Here is a 19,335-nt window from a genome sequence, read left to right on the forward strand (position 1 = left end):
ACTGTGTGTGTGTTCTCAATGCCAACAGAACATGGGGCACCAGGACAGATGGGCACCAGATGAATACTAGAGGGGCACATATCACCCCACAGAAGACCACTTTAAACTGGCTCCACTGCCTCCGAGCCCATGGCAAGTGGTGGAGGACCCAGAGTTGGCCCAACATTTTGGGTCATGAATGGGGAGCTTGTGTGAGCTTCCAACCCCTAAAAGCAAGGCAGTACATTAAAAAATGATTTCAGAGACTGCTTCAGTGTGTGTTTGTGTGTGTGTGTGTGTCGATAGCAAACCGCCGCAAGGCTATGCAGTTGATGAAGACACGAGGAGCTTTCACACAGTTTTAGATCTGAACTCCCATTCCATTGGCTCCCTGTCTTGGATCGTGGTGTAAATAAAGCTTCAATCTACTGGTACACTGAGAAAACATTGTGTGGTTGGTTGGAGCCGTGTTGTTTTTTCAGTATGAGATTTTTATTGGACGGTTGGTCGTATGTTGTTCTCACCATTAGGTCTGTCTGTGCCTCAAGTTCATTGGTGTATGACAGTAAGTCCACCTGAGTCACCCCTTTGTTGACCTGCAAATGAACAGAAATAGGATTATAATGTATTATGATGGTGTTATAAAGCATTACAAGACTTCTCATAAGCATGTATGACCCCCTTCGGTCTTTTCATCTTATAATAACAGTTGTACAACTGTGCACATAGAGACATAACAACAGTAACCTTTATAAGCCTTATAATATCACACTATAAAGGCTCATAGAGGCTTATAACAAGTCATAAAACATTATAGTTGTCGGTTTTAAGTAAAGAGTTATACAAGCTGCAGTAAGAGGCCATAAGACGATCATGTTCCTTAGAAAACTTCATGTTCTCCCCCATTCAACAGATTCTGATATAGAAGATGTACAGTTGATGTCGGAAGTTTACATACACTTAGGTTGGAGTCATTCAAACTCGTTTTTCAACCACTCCACAAATTTCTTGTTAACAAACTATAGTTTTGGCAAGTCGGTTAGGACATCTACTTTGTGCATGACACAAGTAATTTTTCCAACAATTGTTTACAGACAGATTATTTCACTTATAATTCACTATATCACAATTCCAGTGGGTCAGAAGTTTACATACACTAAGTTGACTGTGCCTTTAAACAGCTTGGGAAATTCCAGAAAATTATGTCATGGCTTTAGAAGCTTCTGATAGGCTAATTGACATCATTTGAGTCAATTGGAGGTGTACCTGTGAATGTATTTCAAGGCCTACCTTCAAACTCAGTGCCTCTTTGCTTGCCATCATGGGAAAATCTAAAGAAATCAGCCAAGACCTCCACAAGTCTGGTTCATCCTTGGGAGCAATTTCCAATCGCCTGAAGGTACCACTTTGATCTGTACAAACAATAGTACGCAAGTATAAACACCATGGGACCAGGCAGCCGTCATACTGCTCAGGAAGGAGACACGTTCTGTCTCCTAGAGATGAACGTACTTTAGTGTGAAAAGTGCAAATCAATCCCAGAACAACAGCAAAGGACCTTGTGATGATGCTGGAGAAAACAGGTACAAAAGTATCTATATCCACAGTAAAACGAGTCCTATATCGACATAACCTGAAAGGCCGCTCAGCAAGGAAGAAGCCACTGCGCCAAAACCGCCCTAAAAAAGCCAGACAACGGTTTGCAACTGCACATGGGGACAAAGATTGTACTTTTTGGAGAAATGTCCTCTGGGCTGATGAAACAAAAATAAAACTGTTTGGCCATAATGACCATCGTTATGTTTGGAGGAAAAAGGGGGAGGCTTACAAGCCGAAGAACACCATCCCAAACGTAAAGCACGGGGGTGGCAGCATCATGTTGTGGGAGGGACTGGTGCACTTCACAAAATAGATGGCATCATGAGAAAGCAAAATGATGTGCATATATTGAAGCAACATCTCAAGACATCAGTCAGGAAGTTAGGTCTTCCAAATGGACAATGACCCCAAGCATACTTCCAAAGTTGTGACAAAATGGCTTAAGGACAACAAAGTCCCGACCTCAATCTTATAGAAAATTTGAGGCAGAACTGAAAAAGCGTATGCGAGCAAGGAGGCCTACAAACCTGACTCAGTTACACCAGCTCTGTCAGGAGGAATGGGCCAAAATTCACCCAACTTATTGTGGGAAGCTTGTGGAAGGCTACCCAAAACATTTGAGCCAAAGTCAAACAATTTAAAGGCAATGCTACCAAATACTAATTGAGTGTATGTAAACTTCTGACCCACTGGGAATGTGATGAAAGAAATAAAAGCTGAAAGAAATAATTCTCTACTATTATTGTGATATTTCACATTCTTGAAATAAAGTGGGGATCCTAACTGACCAAAGACAGGAAATTGTTACTAAGACGAAACGTCAGGAATTGTGAAAAACTGAGTTTAAATGTATTTGGCGACGGTGTATGTAAACTTCCAACTTCAACTGTAGTCTGAAGTCTATATCTTATTAAACACTCTGTGCTTTTGGAAAGAGTAGCTATAAACTAATCAACCTCAAGAGATCCATCAGTGTTTCCCCTATATTCATATTTTTATTTTTTTAGCTATCTTGTAATCCTGAAAGTGTAGCCAACCCTATTAACAGATGTATAGATGTACACTACCGGTCAAAACCGGTCTGCATACACATGCGGAGACCATCCGTTCACCCACACCGTGTCTCACAAAGACATGGCGGTTGGAACCAAAAATCTAAAATTTGGACTCAAGACCAAAGGACAAATTTCCACCAGTCTATTGTCCATTGCTTGAGTTTCTTGGCCCAAGCAAGACTCTTCTTCTTATTGATGTTCTTTAGTAGTGTTTTTTTTTGCAGCAATTCGACTGGGTCCATTCCTGTGGCGGCCCTCATGAGAGCCATTTTCATCATAGCGCTTGAAGGTTTTTGTGACTGCACTTGAAGAAACGTTCAAAGTTCTTGAAATTTTCCGTATTGACTGACCTTATCATTTTAAAGTAATGATGGACTGCCGTTTCTCTTTGCTTATTTGAGCTGTTTTGCCATAATATGGTCTTGGGCTACCCTACCTTGTCACAGCACAACTGATTGGCTCAAAATTTGTGGAAAATAATTTCCAGAAATTAACAAGGCACACTTGTTTAAGCAGGTTGAGAGAATGCCAAGAGTGTGCAAATCTGTTATCAAGGCAAAGGGTGGCTATTTGAAGAATCTCAAATATAAAATATATTTTGATTTGTTTAACACTTTTCTGGTTACTATATGATTCCATATGTGTTATTTTATAGTTTTGATGTCTTCACTATTATTCTAAAATAATAATAAAATAGTAAAAATAAAGAAAAACCCTTGAATGAGTAGGTGTTCCAAAACTTTTGACCGGTCGTGTATACCCGAGGAAAACCCTAAGAAGACTTCATGAAGACCTCAGGAAGACCCCAGGAAGACCCCGGGAAGACACCGGGAGGACCCCGGGAAGACCCCGGGAGGACCCCAGGAAGACCCCGGGAGGACTCCGGAATGACCTCAGGAAGTACTCAGGAAGACCCCAGCTAAATCCTGGTTAGCCATAACAGAAGCAAATCCTAAATCCATCGTGGTATCTCATCTTAAATGTACACTCCAAAATTAGATAATATATGATTTGACAGTTAAGTTAGGATGCTTCTGTAATACCTACCCTGGTTAGTATACATTTGTCTTGCATACGGGAACTTAATCTTCCATTCAAAGATAAGTCACTAATGCAGGATATTGCTTGGAAGCAGGTTAGCGTTTGAAATTATAACTATCTTTAGTGATGTGTCATACAAGTATACTAGTGTGTCTTTTGAATGTATATCTGAAAAGTCTACAGTGGCTTGAGATGAAGGAGAGGAAGCCAAAGTAGGCTATTAAGACGATAGAGAGAAGAGGAGACAAGGAGAGGCCACCTTAGACTATTGAGATGAGGAGGACACAGGACTATTTAGATAAGGAGAGGAGGACACTTTAAACTATTGAGATAAGGAGAGGAGGACACTTTAAACTATTGAGATAAGGAGAGGAGGACACTTTAAACTATTGAGATAAGGAGAGGAGTCGACTAGAGGAAGTCACTTTAAACTATAGAAGTGAACGATAGGCGACCAGGGGAAAAAGTATTTTTAGATTGAGATGTCCCCTCAATGCCAGTACTCTACCTCCTCCAGATACGCTGCATAGTTGATCTCCGCGACGCCAGTCTCAGAGAAGTCAATGAGGCTCTGTTTCCCCTCAGACTCCAGCAGGACGATACCTCTCAGGTCAATCTTCACACTGTCAAACATCTTTGCCACTTCCTTGGTGTACTGGAAACACAGGGAGAATTGTCAGCTACATCGATAAAGATAAGTAATAGCTATGAATGTGGTATATATTGGTAACAAATGTGGGTTTATGAAGCCCTTATGGCAATTTTACACTTTCAAACATCCTCACCACCACCTTGTTGTACTGGAAACAGAGAGGGAGCCTAGTTACATTTCATATGTAATGGATGGGTTACAAATGTGTAATGAATTCCTTATGTAGGTACCCTTCAAGTTACAGGCGCAAATCTGTTTGTTTACACCAACCTTCATTGCACATGATTGTTACAAGAGCAAAAATGTGTGTTTGTGCAAAAGGTTTGTTTGTGCAAAAGGTTTGTTTTCCAACACTATTTTAGTAGCCTCTACTTTAGTAGCCTCGACCTCGGTGTTGAGGTCTGGTACCGCGAGAGTCCAGAACATAGAAATAGAATTCTATGGTCAAGACTATTTTAGAGAGCCTAGAACAAAATGGTGATCAAAACAAAGTTGTTTACTTGGTCATTCAGCATTACGTAAACAGATGGGTTTTTATTGATTTCCTTAGTGGTGGCGTGGGGTGGAGCGGTACCATAGACCAGGGACAGGGTAGGACTCTGTTACCCTACCTAGCAACACAAACTTTACAATGAGGCCCCTCTTAATTATTGCCTAGTAAGCAGGTCTTCCTGCTTACTAGGCAACCCCATTCATTGATACAAAGTACAGATTAAGACGGCCTGTTTTCTTTCTGTTATGTCTTCTACACTCATATAATAGAAGAACAGCTCGAGCTAAAACAACAAATCCTCACTAGCTAAGAGCCACATTGAAAAACAATAGATAAGCTGTAGAACAAAATGAATAACAAATGTCAATAACATAAACCTTTTTGTATTTGGTCTATATAAAAAAACTCCTAATTTGTGTAACCTAGCTAAATTTATGCTAGCCAGCTCTATCCATCCCTAACCCTAACCTAGCCTAACTTATGCTAGCCAGCTCTATCCATCCCTAACCTAACCTAACTTATGCTAGCCAGCTCTATCCATCCCTAACCCTAACCTAGCCTAACTTATGCTAGCCAGCTCTATCCATCCCTAACCCTAACCTAGCCTAACTTATGCTAGCCAGCTCTATCCATCCCTAACCCTAACCTAGCCTAACTTATGTTAGCCAGCTCTATCCATCCCTAACCCTAACCTAGCCTAACTTATGCTAGCCAGCTCTATCCATCCTTAACCCTAACCTAGCCTAACTTATGTTAGCCAGCTCTATCCATCCCTAACCCTAACCTAGCCTAACTTATGCTAGCCAGCTCTATCCATCCTTATTTACTATTCAATAAAAGAGGTGAGCTAATCTTGCCAGGAGGCTGGCTAATGCTACAGTTCACTGGCATACTTTTCGTTTTGGCAAGAACTCATTTTGTTAGCTAATGCTCATGAATCAAAATGTGGAAATGCACAGTGTTAGCTAAACACTTGATTTAGCTTGACCGGTGTGAAGTATAGGCATAGTTGACACTTTTGGGATTATTCCACTGGTTACATTGTTTTAGGCAAGTAAAATCAAACAAAAAATGGTCTGATTTGGTGTGAGTGTGATTACAGTAACTAAAGCGTATTATTTCCATGTGCGACCGTGTGCCGGTATGCAGAATACAGTAAGTATCCTACAGTGAGTGAGTGCACACTGCACAATGCATGTGAATACTGACCAGGCTGGAGTTTAGCAAGGTTGTGACATTGAAGACTTTATCCAGGCGCATGGCAGAGTAGAGACTTCTGTTATTTTTGCAATTACTGAGAGAGAGAGAGAAATGTGAATATTATCACTTCCATTCCATTCAATTCCTTGGTTAGTTAGCTCGCTCTGCTGCCACCCAGTGAATAAAGTTGTAACTCTATTCAGCTCTGTATCGCTGCCTTCCGGTCATTTTATAAGCTGTGCTCTTTCAAATCACTTTTAGAAAGCTTATCCAACACAAAGTATTAAGTCAGCATGCATGACTCACATTTCCCATTTAGGTCCATTGTTTGTAGTTACATAACTGAACACATTCAATGGTCACGTGGGAGAGTGAAGTAAGGGTAAAGGAATGGTCATGTCTGTACACACTATGTCATGGCTAACTCCCTGACTAGGCAGTAGCTGAGGCGACAAGTCTCTATAAGGAAACATAACGTGATGGTCTTAGAACAAAGCTTTGCTGCCTGTTCTAATCGAGAGATGATGAAAGTTGATGAAATCTGAGGCATAAAAGATCACTAAGCAATTCACGTATCCCTCTCCCTAGTTTCAATCCTTTACATCATTTATTATAAGCAATGTCGGATGGAATGTGAGGAGGTAGAATATGTGACATTTATTTAAATCAAACGCTGCCACAAAACAGGAATATCTAGAGTTATGACTTGGTTCTATCCATAAGTGATCAAGTTTAATTCTAAACTCAGCAAACCTGTCTAAACCGGTCTTTCAAAGATAATTCATAAAAATTCAAATAACTTCAGATCTTCATTGTAAAGGGTTTAAACACTGTTTCCCATGCTTGTTCAATGAACCATAAACAATTAATGAACATGCACCTGTGGAACGGTCGTTAAGACACTAACAGCTTACAGACGATGGGCAATTAAGGTCACTGTTATGAAAACTTAGGACACTAAAGAGGCCTTTCTACGGACTCTGAAAAACACCAAAAGAAAGATGCCCAGGGTCCCTGCTCATCTGCGTGAACGTGCCTTAGGCATGCTGCAAGGAGGCATGAGGACTGCAGATGTGGTCAGGGCAATACATTGCAATGTCCGTACTGTGAGACGCCTAAGACAGCGCTACAGGGAGACAGAACAGACAGCTAATCGTCCTCGCAGTGGCAGACCACGTGTAACAACACCTGCACAGGATCGGTACATCCAAACATCACACCTGCGGGACAGGTACAGAATGGCAACAACAACTGCCCGAGTTACACCAGGAACCACAATCCCTCCATCAGACTGTCCGCAATAGGGTGAGAGAGGCTAGACTGAGGGCTTGTAGGCCTGTTGTAAGGCAGGTGAGGCCGGTGTAAGGCAAATCTGGTGCAGTCCATGAGGAGGAGATGCACTGCAGTACTTAATGCAGCTGGTGGCCACACCAGATACTGACAGATACTTTTGATTTTGACCTCCCCTTTGTTCAGGGACACATTATTCCATATATGTTAATCACATGTCTGTGGAACTTGTTCAGTCTGTCTCAGTTGTTGAATCTTGTTATGTTCATACAAATATTTACACATGTTAAGTTTGCTGAAAATAAACGCAGTTGACGTTTCTTTTTTTGCTGAGTTTATATAGACGAGCCAGTCTATGTAAAACATAGGCCATCATTAAAACACACAGAAATGAATCCCCAGTACTAAGTGCTACATCCATACATCCAGTACAGTATTACCTGTAGAAACTCTCCACTGTCAGATCCAGGTCTGAGTCGTTGTACATATACCCTGGGATGAAGTTCCTCCACTCAGGGTTCACCAGGTGAGGAGTGTCCAAAACCTTGGACACAAATGACCAGTAAGACCATTATACAGTTCTAGACCACGATTATACAGTAAGCCCATCATACAGCAAGACCATCATACAGTTTTAGACCACGATTATACAGTAAGACCATCATACAGTAAGACCATCATACAGTTCTAGACCATGATTATACAGTAAGACCATCATACAGTTCTAGACCATGATTATACAGTAAGACCATCATAGTTCTAGACCATGATTATACAGTAAGACCATCATACAGTTCTAGACCATGATTATACAGTAAGACCATCATACAGTTCTAGACCATGATTATAGAGAAGGACCATATACAATACCGAAACATTGTCACCTTAATAAGAGTTATCACATCATAACTTGCCTTGAAGAGCTCCTTGGTGTGGAAGGGTTCACAGACCAGCTTCTCCACGTTGCCTCCGACCAGGAAGGTGGCGGTCACCACTCCCATCAGTATCCAAGAAAAGAGGAAGCTGAAACCCACACCGCTGTGGAGACACACATAGATAGAGCATTCAATCAATCAATCTACACACTCACACTCGTAGTGCTCTATATACTGCAGAAAGTATACATAGATAAGATAGATAAGATAGACAAACAGATACCCAGCCAGCCAGCCAGCCAGCCAGCCGGCCAGAAATACTTACGCCATGAGAAGGGTGCCGCCGGTGTTGGAGACACAGCCCCGTGTGGTGGGGGAGGCGTGCTTGTCATATCCCATGGTGCCACACAGTATGGCCAGGAAGTTGAAGGCCAGGATGAGAACCACCATGCAGCAGAGGCCAATACAGCAAATCCACCTGTAGAGGAACCCTGGAGTCAGTACACCAGTACACCATAACAAGTAACAACCAACCACTACATTAGGATAAGATGCCATAACAAGCAACAACCAACCACTACATTAGGATAAGATGTCATAACAAGTAACAACCAACCACTACATTAGGATAAGATGTCATAACAAGTAACAACCAACCACTACATTAGGATAAGATGTCATAACAAGCAACAACCAACCACTACATTAGGATAAGATGTCATAACAAGTAACAACCAACCACTACATTAGGATAAGATGTCATAACAAGTAACAACCAACCACTACATTAGGATAAGATGCCATAACAAGTAACAACCAACCACTATATTAGGATAAGATGCCATAACAAGCAACAACCAACCACTACATTAGGATAAGATGCCATAACAAGTAACAACCAACCACTACATTAGGATAAGATGTCATAACAAGTAACAACCAACCACTACATTAGGATAAGATGTCATAACAAGTAACAACCAACCACTACATTAGGATAAGATGTCATAACAAGCAACAACCAACCACTACATTAGGATAAGATGTCATAACAAGTAACAACCAACCACTACATTAGGATAAGATGTCATAACAAGTAACAACCAACCACTACATTAGGATAAGATGCCATAACAAGTAACAACCAACCACTATATTAGGATAAGATGCCATAACAAGTAACAACCAACCACTACATTAGGATAAGATGCCATAACAAGTAACAACCAACCACTACATTAGGATAAGATGCCATAACAAGTAACAACCAACCACTATATTAGGATAAGATGCCATAACAAGTAACAACCAACCACTATATTAGGATAAGATGCCATAACAAGTAACAACCAACCACTACATTAGGATAAGATGCCATAACAAGTAACAACCAACCACTATATTAGGATAAGATGCCATAACAAGCAACAACCAACCACTACATTAGGATAAGATGTCATAACAAGTAACAACCAACCACTACATTAGGATAAGATGTCATAACAAGTAACAACCAACCACTACATTAGGATAAGATGCCATAACAAGTAACAACCAACCACTATATTAGGATAAGATGCCATAACAAGCAACAACCAACCACTACATTAGGATAAGATGCCATAAAGAGTAACAACCAACCACTACATTAGGATAAGATGCCATAACAAGTAACAACCAACCACTATATTAGGATAAGATGCCATAACAAGTAACAACCAACCACTACATTAGGATAAGATGCCATAACAAGCAACAACCAACCACTACATTAGGATAAGATGCCATAACAAGTAACAACCAACCACTACATTAGGATAAGATGCCATAACAAGTAACAACCAACCACTAAATTAGGATAAGATGCCATAACAAGTAACAACCAACCACTACATTAGGATAAGATGCCATAACAAGTAACAACCAACCACTACATTAGGATAAGATGTCATAACAAGTAACAACCAACTACTACATTAGGATAAGATGTCATAACAAGTAACAACCAACCACTACATTAGGATAAGATGTCATAACAAGCAACAACCAACCACTACATTAGGATAAGATGTCATAACAAGTAACAACCAACCACTACATTAGGATAAGATGTCATAACAAGTAACAACCAACCACTACATTAGGATAAGATGCCATAACAAGTAACAACCAACCACTATATTAGGATAAGATGCCATAACAAGCAACAACCAACCACTACATTAGGATAAGATGCCATAAAGAGTAACAACCAACCACTACATTAGGATAAGATGCCATAACAAGTAACAACCAACCACTATATTAGGATAAGATGCCATAACAAGTAACAACCAACCACTATATTAGGATAAGATGCCATAACAAGTAACAACCAACCACTACATTAGGATAAGATGCCATAACAAGTAACAACCAACCACTACATTAGGATAAGATGTCATAACAAGTAACAACCAACCACTACATTAGGATAAGATGCCATAACAAGTAACAACCAACCACTACATTAGGATAAGATGCCATAACAAGTAACAACCAACCACTACATTAGGATAAGATGCCATAACAAGTAACAACCAACCACTACATTAGGATAAGATGCCATAACAAGCAACAACCAACCACTACATTAGGATAAGATGCCATAACAAGTAACAACCAACCACTACATTAGGATAAGATGCCATAACAAGTAACAACCAACCACTAAATTAGGATAAGATGCCATAACAAGTAACAACCAACCACTACATTAGGATAAGATGTCATAACAAGTAACAACCAACCACTACATTAGGATAAGATGCCATAACAAGTAACAACCAACCACTACATTAGGATAAGATGCCATAACAAGTAACAACCAACCACTACATTAGGATAAGATGCCATAACAAGTAACAACCAACCACTACATTAGGATAAGATGCCATAACAAGCAACAACCAACCACTACATTAGGATAAGATGCCATAACAAGTAACAACCAACCACTACATTAGGATAAGATGCCATAACAAGTAACAACCAACCACTACATTAGGATAAGATGCCATAACAAGCAACAACCAAACCCTACATTAGGATAAGATACCATAATAATGGAGACTATAGCAGGTCTGTCTCAGGGCTCAATCAAATGTACTGTGTAATAATCACAGCTGGAGGGCAATACAGGGGGCCATGTATGCAGGGTCAGGTCCAGGGTACACCTAAAGGCTTACTGAATGAATATACTCTTTATTCATTATTACATTATGTCACAGTGACCTGTGCTGATGAAATAACTCCAGATGATATTCAGTAACAACAGATTATACTCTCTTTACGTCAATCTACCACAGACCAGGCAGGTGAAGACATTTATTTATTCTAAACCCTGAGCACATCATGGGCCCTGGTCAAAAGTAGTACACTATATAGGGAATAGGGTGCCATTTAATACACACAGTTTGTGAATAGGGCCCCAATTCCTGATTGTACCTGTAGAAGTCTATCTGATCGATCTCAGGGTAAGAGTCTTCTATCTTGGACTGTGTGTGACTGATGAAGTTGGTGAAGTTGGCCAGAGAGCTGTGTACAGGAAACACCTTGGAGAAGCTGCTGATGTTGGTGCTGATGACGTCCAACATGCCCCGGGCTCCTGGGAAGGAGAGAGTGGATATATTCAGGGACATTAGTGAAATAATGGAGTAATACAATGTTATATTTTGGGGTATTGGGGTACAACAGCTCAGGTGTAGGTCAATAATTGGAATATGGCCATTGATCTTATTTGGGCGTATAAGACATTACCTTCAATGAGCATTCATACCATATTGAACATGACTGACTTGGCAATGCAAAGTTGAACACTCAAAATGATATAACCCTTCATTTAGTGTCTATTGAAACTTTTTTGGGAGCATTAAATGAGGTTAAAGAGATGCCACTCACCCTCGACTACGTTCCTCATCTGGTCACTCACCATGCCTGGAGTGTCATTGAATGAGGAGAAGCCCTGTTTGGAGAAGGAAACACAAAGGTAACATTGATGATACAGTATCACAAATATCAAAGAAAACCCCACAACTTATACAGTACCTAAAGTTTATGCAACATTTCTAGACTCACCTTTTGAATGATATCGCTGAGGCCCGTTTTCAGCACCTGATTCACACTTTCCAGCTGATTGTTCACATCAGGTAACTGCAACACATCACACACAACATATACTTATATTGTGCTATATAAATCTAATTATTACAGAATTACTATTATTATCGTCTTTAATGAAGTGTGACAGCATACCCGGGTGAAGTTGGCGCTGACTTGGAGCTGTGCCAGGGAGCTGCGGATGGAGCGGCAGAGCTGGGCGGTGGTGGCATCTGAGTCCTCGTCACTGCAGCCCGGATCATTGAGGGTTCTGTTCAGGCTAGAGCGCACCAGGCTCAGGTTGAAGTGGAGCTTCCCTGTCGCCTCCTGGAGAACCTCCAGAGACACACTCACGTTCTCCAGGGCCTCCTTGGTCTCCCGCATGGCTGGGGATGGGGACAGGGTAGGATGGACAGGTGTGAGTATTTGGTATTTTATTAGGATCCCCATTAGCTGTTGTGAAAGAAGCAGCTACTCTTCCTGGGGTCCACACAGAACATGAAACATGACATAATACAGAACATTAACAGACAAGAACAGATCAAGGACAGAACTACAGACATTTACAGTGTGTGTGAGAGTGCACATAGTAGACACACATGTATGCACACGGTAGATTCACAAAAACACTCAATGTATGCACACACAAGCACGCACACACAAATCAAATACACACACATGCACATCCATACCCTGGCATTGATTACACACAAAATAACACACACATATTCACACAGGGGAAGCTTTTAGAATTGAACATGTGAACAATAGTTGCAGGTTCAATCCACTGTTGGAGCAAGGTTGGAACTTGGGAGGCCATATACTTAATATATCCATATCGATTCATAATTAAGATGGCACACAAGGTAGGTTTGGACAGTTCCAAATGGAGGCAGGTAGTGTATTGTACACACAGGGATGTCTAGCGATTTAGCCTGGTCCCAGAACTGTTTTTGCTGTCTTGCCATCTCCTATAGTCATTGTCACGGCAGTGGCACAAACAAATCTTGGCCCAGGCTACATACAATTGGCTCAAGAGCCAGGAGAACCACAAGAGGACCAATCACAAGAATGACACGAGGGTGAAGTCTCAAGGTCAAGGGGTCACCGGTCAAGGTTCATTTACTGTTACCTTTAATGGCCCTCTGAACTTTGACTTTATGACAACAAGTAAAAAGGAAAGAGAAGGATGTCTACTTCAGCCATTAAAGTACACCTTGTTATGAGCTAATTAACAAGATATTTCTATAAGAACTACAATGCTACTGTACTATATACAGTATATTCTTAAAAGATCCTTATAACTTGTGTCCAATTTGAGGACAGTATTGTCAGTGTGGTAGAGAGTAAAAACAATTACAGCATCTGCCTGAAAGAGGAAATGACATCATAAGGACTGGACTTACCTCCAGCCATACGCAGCACCCCGTCCAGTGCAGGACGCACCTCTGTGCCCAATTCCACATGAATATTCCCTCCAAGCAGAGGACCCACATCTGAGGATGGGGAAATTGCATCCTTACGTATCAGGGTTGGGGTCAATTACATTTCAATTCAGTTAATTCAGGAAGTAAACAGACGTTCATATTCAAAGTCCAATTTCTCTCATAGAAAAGCAATAGAGAAAAATGTGAATTTCAGTTGACTTCCTGAATTGACTGAATTGAACTGAAATTGACTCCAACTCTGTTATGTATCTAGGGGACCTGATATGGCCATAGATTCATAGTTTTCTGCAACAGACAATAGACTGAACAGAGACAATATGACATGTGGCTCTACTTACTATCTAGGTCAGAAATGACTGTGTACTTGGCAGTGGCGTATTGTGCTATTAGGTAATCAATTTGCTGTGAAAAGAAGAGCAGAATAAAGTTACAGAAACGCAGGACTCTTTTTTTTGTCAGAGATTGTGTTACTCTGTCAGCCTCTCTCTATCTCTCTCTCTCTCACGCACGCACGCCCACACACACACACACGAGGACGTTTAATCTATCCATCTCTTACATTCTCTACTTAGCCTTGTGTGCACACCTACAGTTAACTGTCATTGAAGCTACCGTAAAAAGGCTGTACCGTTGGCGTCTCATTGGCAAAGGTCTGCAGGTCCTTCAGGTTGCTGCTAACCAGTCTCTTCATTCCTTCCAGCTGAGAGCTCAGGTTCTGGTTAGCTGCATACGCACACAGTACTCCAGCCCTGCAGACAGACAACAAACACAACCACACAGAACATTAAACGAGATATAGGCTAGCACACACTAAGCTAAGAGTGTTTTAAATATTCTAATTCAGATATTTTAAGCTTTATGGCTACATTTATACAAATCTAATTTTATTGGTCACATACACATATTTAGCAGATGTTATTGTGGGTGTAGCGAAATGCTTCAGGCAGACCAATTGTGATATTGTTCCACTAATTGGTCTTTGGAACAATCAGATCAGCTCTTTTGCCAATAATTTGGCCAAATATCAGAATTGGGCTGCCTGTGTAAACACATCCTTATGATTTTATTGAAAGAGAATTCATGTCAAGCTTTCATTCACATCTTCTGTCAGTTGTGAATACTACACAGACCTCTAATCAGTTTACAAATACCACAAATAATCATTGGCGTTTAGTTGTTGTTGATACTTTGAACTAGTCCATTTAGCCAGCCGATGACTGTAAATGTAGTTTTATGCTGAATGGACGAAACGACCCAATGTGTGGCATTCCACTCAAGACCCACACAGCTTCAGAAAACTGTGACCAGCACCAGTATAGTAAAACTATGCACTGTGAGCGCTGCTTTTTTTGTCCTGTCATCTATTGCCTTTATTGCTTGCAATATTTGTATTATTTGTATGTATTTCATTGTGTTGTTTGGATTTGAATGTCCATCTCTCCTAGGCCACATAGCCAACTATTATGCTTTAGAAGTCTGGTTCGCCAAATCAATCTTTGTTTGCCATAGAAACCATCAATAACATTGTAAAACCCACAACATTCTAGAAACAGAATCAACATTCCCCCCACAAACACCTTAACCTTCTGAGAAGACAGGTAGTAATAAGACACTCAATGCATCTGTATGACAATGCCTACTAGTCTGACTCCAACTATCAGTCTGACAAGGAAGGGTCTGATCATGACTTGGGCTACGATTCAGGCTTTGAGTCTGACTTTGACTTGGATTCAGATGACCAGTTAGAACAGTACAGAGAGGTGAAGTCCCAATGGTCAGGACCAATGCCCTGAGGGATGAGGAGGACCAGGCAGTGGCTACGGCCCCTGTGGACCTAAAGAGCATGGTGGGCGAGCACCATGAGATCCTCCAGAGCTCCAGCCCTGAGAACACCAGAGGGCCTGCCTATGTCCTCCTTGCCCCTCAGGTGGTTCCATCATGGGTCACCTGATTGAGAAGCAGGGAGGCAGAACCAGAAGGACTCACCCAGCCAGTTCCCTGAGTGATGCTGAGCATCAAATTCAAAGTTTATCAAGAAAATATCATCACATACAATATTTGTGAAGACAGCTGGTTTCTTTTAGTTACTCTGGTTGTGTGCATTCTCTTTCATTCCGTAGGTTAGAGAGGTTTGGATGTGAAGTGTCTAGAGTCTCCCATAAGAGAGGACCAGATGGTTCCGCCCTCCAAGAGAAAGGGAGGACCATGGGTCACCTGTAAGAGGACCAGGGTGTCCAGCCCTTCTACTAACCCAGGCTGTTCCAACCAGAGGAACCATCCTGGAAGAAACAGAAGAGTTATTAGTCTATTTAAAAAAAATCTATTTTCAATCTTGTGTTGTTTTTTTTATCTTGTGTTTTACATTTTTGTGTCCTAGGGTGACTTGAAAGGTTCTTAAAATCAAATGTATTGTTATGATTATTAGGTCTGTTGAGGACAGTGACAGTGCCATCGTCCCAAGGCTCAACTGTAAGAGGACATGGGAATCAGACCTTTGCCTAGGAAGTTCTGAGTCCGAGGGAAACAATCGGAAGAAACAGAGGGTCTGAATAGGACACTAACTTAACTGATGTCCACCAATCTCAACTGAAGTTTCAAGTCAAAGGTCATGTCAGAGGTCAATATCAATAATCTGAGGGCCCATGCCAAACTTCACAACCTCCTGATGGGGAAGAGGCACTGTCGCTCCTTCTTCACGAACGGTCACGCGTGTGGACCATTTTAAGTACTTGTAAGATTTGGACACTCTCATCCCGCTCCACTGCAGCACCATCGATGTGGATGGGGACGTGCTCGTGCCCCCCCCCCCCCATTTCCTGTAGTCCATGATCAGCTCCTTGGTCTCACTGACGTTGAGGGAGAGGTCGTTGTTCTGACACCACACTGCCAGGCCACTGACCTCCTCCCTTTAAGCTGTCTCATCGTTGTCGGTGATCAGGCCCACCACCATTGGTTCGTCAGAAAACTTGATGATGGTGTTGGAGTCGTGCGTGGCCATGCAGTCGTGGGTGAACATGGAGTATAGGAGCGGACTGTATGTTGTATTACTTTTGGCTATATTATTAATAACATGCTTAAATTTATTAGCAATCTGATTTGTCCTCGTCTTTCTTGGTCTTGAGGTTAGGGTTAGGTACAAGGTTAGCAGTGTGGTTAGGGTTAAGGTTAGGTTTAAAATCACATTTTAAGGAGAGAAATTGTAAAAAATAGGCAGGGTTTATGACTTTGTGTCTATGGTAACTAGTGATGACCTAGAATTGGCTTGACCCGAGTTACTGCCCTGATGACACAGACGGCTTCATCAACAATGGTAATGTGTGTTATGTGACTTTTTAAAATAAAATAATTGCCAGTTTGATAAACTAGTAGGTTAATTACCCAGCCAAGCAGAATAATCTTGGTTGTGAAGTGCATTATCAAAAAGCAAAATGCAATTTACCACTTGTCTGTCTATTATATCACTCTGTCACACGCCCTCCCAGTCATCAACTCATAAGATGAGGAAGTACATTGGTAATGAGGATTGCCTGCCGCAGTTGTTCGAGAGATGTCCAGTTGCAGCTGAACATGCAACACAGAGGAGACCAGCAAGGCAACCCTCAGCATCACACAGTAAGCATTCCTATAAATGGAACAGGGAGGACACTTGAATCTGGTTGGTGACAAAACACTTTTGAGTTTGGTCCCAATTAACCTTCATAAGCTAGACTGGTGGAACTAGTCTGATCGTTGCGTTTACCATTCGATTTCACTTCACATATCATATCTAATGCTAATCATAACCATCAGTGATAATGTAATATGTGCTCTGTGTGTGTGTTTGTGTGTGACTGACCTGTATCTTTGATGAGGGGCCAGGAGCTGATCTACACCGCTATACCCATCAATGGGGCACTGGCAAAGACCTTACCTCCAGCTAGAGGGCTTCATGGATCCAAAAAGTCGGACCCGTTCAGAAATGGACCTGTGGCTTTCTCATCCCGACCCGATATGCATGAATAAAAAAATATAATATTGAGACTTGTTCCGAAATAGACCTGAGGACTAGACCCATTCTGTATAGAACTGGTCAGATCCATACCCGGTCCGATCTGAGTGAGGGAAGCATCAGATTTTCTTTATTAACCAGAGCTGATAAAGCGCAAGAGGGAGAGAGAGGTTGAGGCGCCACTCTAGGAGGCGGGGGAGGGGCCGTAGCCTACTGGGAGTAGTGACATGGGAAGCAGGGAGGGAGAGACGAGGGACAGCAACCAACCAAGTGGACTTGCGCTGTAGTAGACTAATACCTGCCATAGCTAGATTATTTATCATCAAATATGATTACGTAGTACCTGTCTTGACCGCAGCAAACCAGGAGACGCTAGCTATGATAGCTAACATTAGCTAGCTAGGCTAATTGAGGCTTCAGTGCATTCTCATCCTACGTTTATAAATAACAACAACTCCTTCCAGAATATTAAGTAGCAGCCTACCTGTTGACTCTTGTTCGTTGTAGCCTATCCATCTCCTTTAACTTTTAATTCAGTCAGTTTAATGTCATCTTTCATTGATTAGATATCTCCTAACTTTTGCCACACAAGGAGGCTGTATGACTGAAGGGGATTACTAATAACACAGTACAGCAGAAATGTCCAGTATTTGCAACACCCTTTTGATTCCATTTGTCACTAATGAACTCTACCTCAACTCTGCCTATTTCTACAGATGGAGAGGACTGTAGTTGCTTTTGCTAGAAGCCAGCCTCGTCGTTTGATGGGGAGACCATGATTGGTTAGGTTTTACCTGTTCTGACCTGTTCAAACTCTGTGTGTCAGATATTATCTATGCTAACTGCAATTGGTAAAAGAATAGTGACTGTGTGTTCACAGAAACATGTATGGAGCCAGCACATAGAGACTTGCAAGATGATGTGATGAAGTCCAGACTGACAGACGGGCTTGATACTGATGTCTCTAAATGGATGGAGACGTTGTACTCAGCATTTTTTTTAAACCTTTATTTAACTAGGCAAGTCAGTTAAGAACAAATTCTTATTTTCAATGATGGCCTAGGAACAGTGGGTTAACTGCCTTGTTCAGGGGCAGAACGACAGTGTACCTTGCCAGCTCGGGGATTTGAACTTTCGGTTACTAGTCCAACGCTCTAACCACTAGGCTACGCTGCCGCCCCATTAACATTAACATTTTACTAGACACAACTTTTACTTGTATTGTCTTTTTAAATTATTGAATTGAATGGTATCAGTCAATATGTGGAGGGAGAAACCCTGTCTATTCTGCACCAGGATCAGGGAACTTCTGTTGAATACGGGACACCATACAGGAAGGTATGACCACTCTGACATGTTTGCCAAGGTAGCCCCATTACGACCAGACAAAATGCAGATAGGCACAGTATCGGTATCGGATGGGAATGACAATGGAAGGTGAAAGGTGCACATTGTTATATTAGCAGAGCACTGCTTCTATGGTATTATGTAAAAGGTTATGTAAAAGGTTATGTAAAAGGTTATGTAAAAAAAGGTACATGGACCTGTTACTACGTTTGAAATATATCATAATGCTTA

General features: G+C 41.4%; 1 protein-coding gene across 13 annotated transcripts in view; it reads right to left on the reverse strand.

Annotated features, from left to right (window-relative positions):
- The window catches only part of prom1a (prominin 1a), a 120,750-nt gene that overhangs the window by 25,742 nt on the left and 75,673 nt on the right, over positions 1 to 19,335 (reverse strand). For 8 of the 13 annotated variants that reach the window (XM_029726712.1, XM_029726702.1, XM_029726700.1 and 5 more), the window contains 14 exons: positions 14,398 to 14,518; positions 14,108 to 14,171; positions 13,728 to 13,817; positions 13,454 to 13,477; positions 12,478 to 12,707; positions 12,301 to 12,375; positions 12,124 to 12,187; positions 11,671 to 11,830; positions 8,510 to 8,662; positions 8,224 to 8,347; positions 7,750 to 7,853; positions 6,029 to 6,113; positions 4,183 to 4,329; positions 504 to 575 (listed from right to left, as the gene is read on the reverse strand). In XM_029726712.1, coding sequence (XP_029582572.1) covers positions 504 to 575; positions 4,183 to 4,329; positions 6,029 to 6,113; positions 7,750 to 7,853; positions 8,224 to 8,347; positions 8,510 to 8,662; positions 11,671 to 11,830; positions 12,124 to 12,187; positions 12,301 to 12,375; positions 12,478 to 12,707; positions 13,454 to 13,477; positions 13,728 to 13,817; positions 14,108 to 14,171; positions 14,398 to 14,518 — 1,513 coding nt within the window. The remainder of the gene's footprint in view (positions 1 to 503; positions 576 to 4,182; positions 4,330 to 6,028; positions 6,114 to 7,749; positions 7,854 to 8,223; positions 8,348 to 8,509; positions 8,663 to 11,670; positions 11,831 to 12,123; positions 12,188 to 12,300; positions 12,376 to 12,477; positions 12,708 to 13,453; positions 13,478 to 13,727; positions 13,818 to 14,107; positions 14,172 to 14,397; positions 14,519 to 19,335) is intronic. The other 5 variants (XM_029726711.1, XM_029726705.1, XM_029726707.1 and 2 more) reach the window with 1 other exon arrangement.

The sequence above is a fragment of the Salmo trutta genome, chromosome 3, assembly GCF_901001165.1.
Source record: "Salmo trutta chromosome 3, fSalTru1.1, whole genome shotgun sequence".
Lineage (NCBI taxonomy): Eukaryota > Metazoa > Chordata > Actinopteri > Salmoniformes > Salmonidae > Salmo > Salmo trutta.